Raw genomic sequence first — 1219 nt, 5'->3', positions numbered from 1 at the left:
CGGCGCTCATGCGGACCGAGCCCCGCCCCCCGGCCGAGCCCGCCGCCCGAGCCCGCGCCTGAGCCCGCGCCGCGCGCTTGCCCGCACCATGCTCAAGTGCATCCCGCTGTGGCGCTGCAACCGGCACGTGGAGTCGGTGGACAAGCGGCACTGTTCGCTGCAGGCCGTGCCCGAGGAGATCTACCGCTACAGCCGCAGCTTGGAGGAGCTGCTCCTCGACGCCAACCAGCTGCGCGAGCTGCCCAAGGTGAGCGGCCGCCCGCACCTGGGCACCGGGCGGCGGGGTCGGTCCGGGCCGGGGCGCCGGCTGGCTGACCCCACCCTCCTCACCTACCTCGGGTGCTGGCACCAGGCGGCAGCGATCGTCAGGTGCGCGCCTGGGAGTGGCGGGGCCGGCACAGCCTAGGAGAGCGGCGGTGGAGCGAGAGCCGCGGCCGTGGTAGATGGGACGGGCTGGACGCAGGGGAAGGTGAACCTGGTCTGGCAGGTTGAGACCAGCTTGCTGCGCTGCTCTGGAGGTGGGGAGCCCAGCCTTCTCGGCCTGCTCTCTTCCTGGGGCTGAGGTGAGGTAGGCGAGCTCTCCGGAAGGTCCTCGTCCCGCATAGGTCTGCAGGCTCTCCACGTCCCCTTGGTGTCGCGCCTCCTTGTCCGCTTGCTTTCCTTCTAAGGCCGCTCTGGAGAAGAGGCCAAAGGAAGCAGGTCATAAAAGGATTTCCTTTCTGGAGACAGGGTGCTAAGTGGCCCAGTGCCTGGCGGCTGTGTGCCACAAAGGGTGTGGCGCCCCCCCCCCCACCCCGTCCTGGGCTTAGATGGGACTGGATGGGACGGTTGTGTCCGGTTCTGTCCATCGCCCTTTCCAGGAACCTTCACAGTTGCCTGTGTTTGTGGTACTCACTGCGGTTGTCGCTTTTTTTTTTTTTTTTTTTTTTTTTTTTTTTTTTTTTTTTCCTGTAGCTGTCAAGTTGTTGTCACAGATTCAGGCTGGGGTGGTTGGGTGCCATGGCAGAAAGCACTGTGGGCCCTGGCAGTCTCCCTGGGGGGGTACAAGAGGGGCTTCAGGTGATGAGTGGAGTCGAGGGGAGCACGCAGAGTAAGGAACAGGGAACTGCTCGGCTTGGAGCAGATGAACTTCTCAGCTGAGATTTGGGCACATGAGCTCCGTCCTATAGCCAAACAGCTGCAAGGAAGGCGTCTCAGGTGACATCAAGGGACCAGGTAC

General features: G+C 63.7%; 1 protein-coding gene across 7 annotated transcripts in view; it reads left to right on the top strand.

Annotated features, from left to right (window-relative positions):
• SCRIB (scribble planar cell polarity protein) overlaps positions 1–1219 on the top strand; it is a 29474-nt gene continuing 28255 nt past the window's right edge. For 6 of the 7 annotated variants that reach the window (XM_034668735.1, XM_034668734.1, XM_034668737.1 and 3 more), the window contains exon 1: positions 1–247. In XM_034668735.1, the coding sequence (XP_034524626.1) occupies positions 89–247 (159 nt within the window). In that variant the 5' untranslated portion in view covers positions 1–88. Of the gene's footprint in view, positions 248–352; positions 519–1219 lie in introns of all 7 variants that reach the window. The other variant, XM_034668739.1, reaches the window with a different exon arrangement.

This window comes from Ailuropoda melanoleuca, chromosome 9, assembly GCF_002007445.2.
Source record: "Ailuropoda melanoleuca isolate Jingjing chromosome 9, ASM200744v2, whole genome shotgun sequence".
Taxonomy (NCBI): Eukaryota; Metazoa; Chordata; class Mammalia; order Carnivora; family Ursidae; genus Ailuropoda; species Ailuropoda melanoleuca.
The sequence above is the reverse complement of the archived record's forward strand: the minus strand, read 5'-3'. Positions and strand labels throughout refer to the sequence as shown.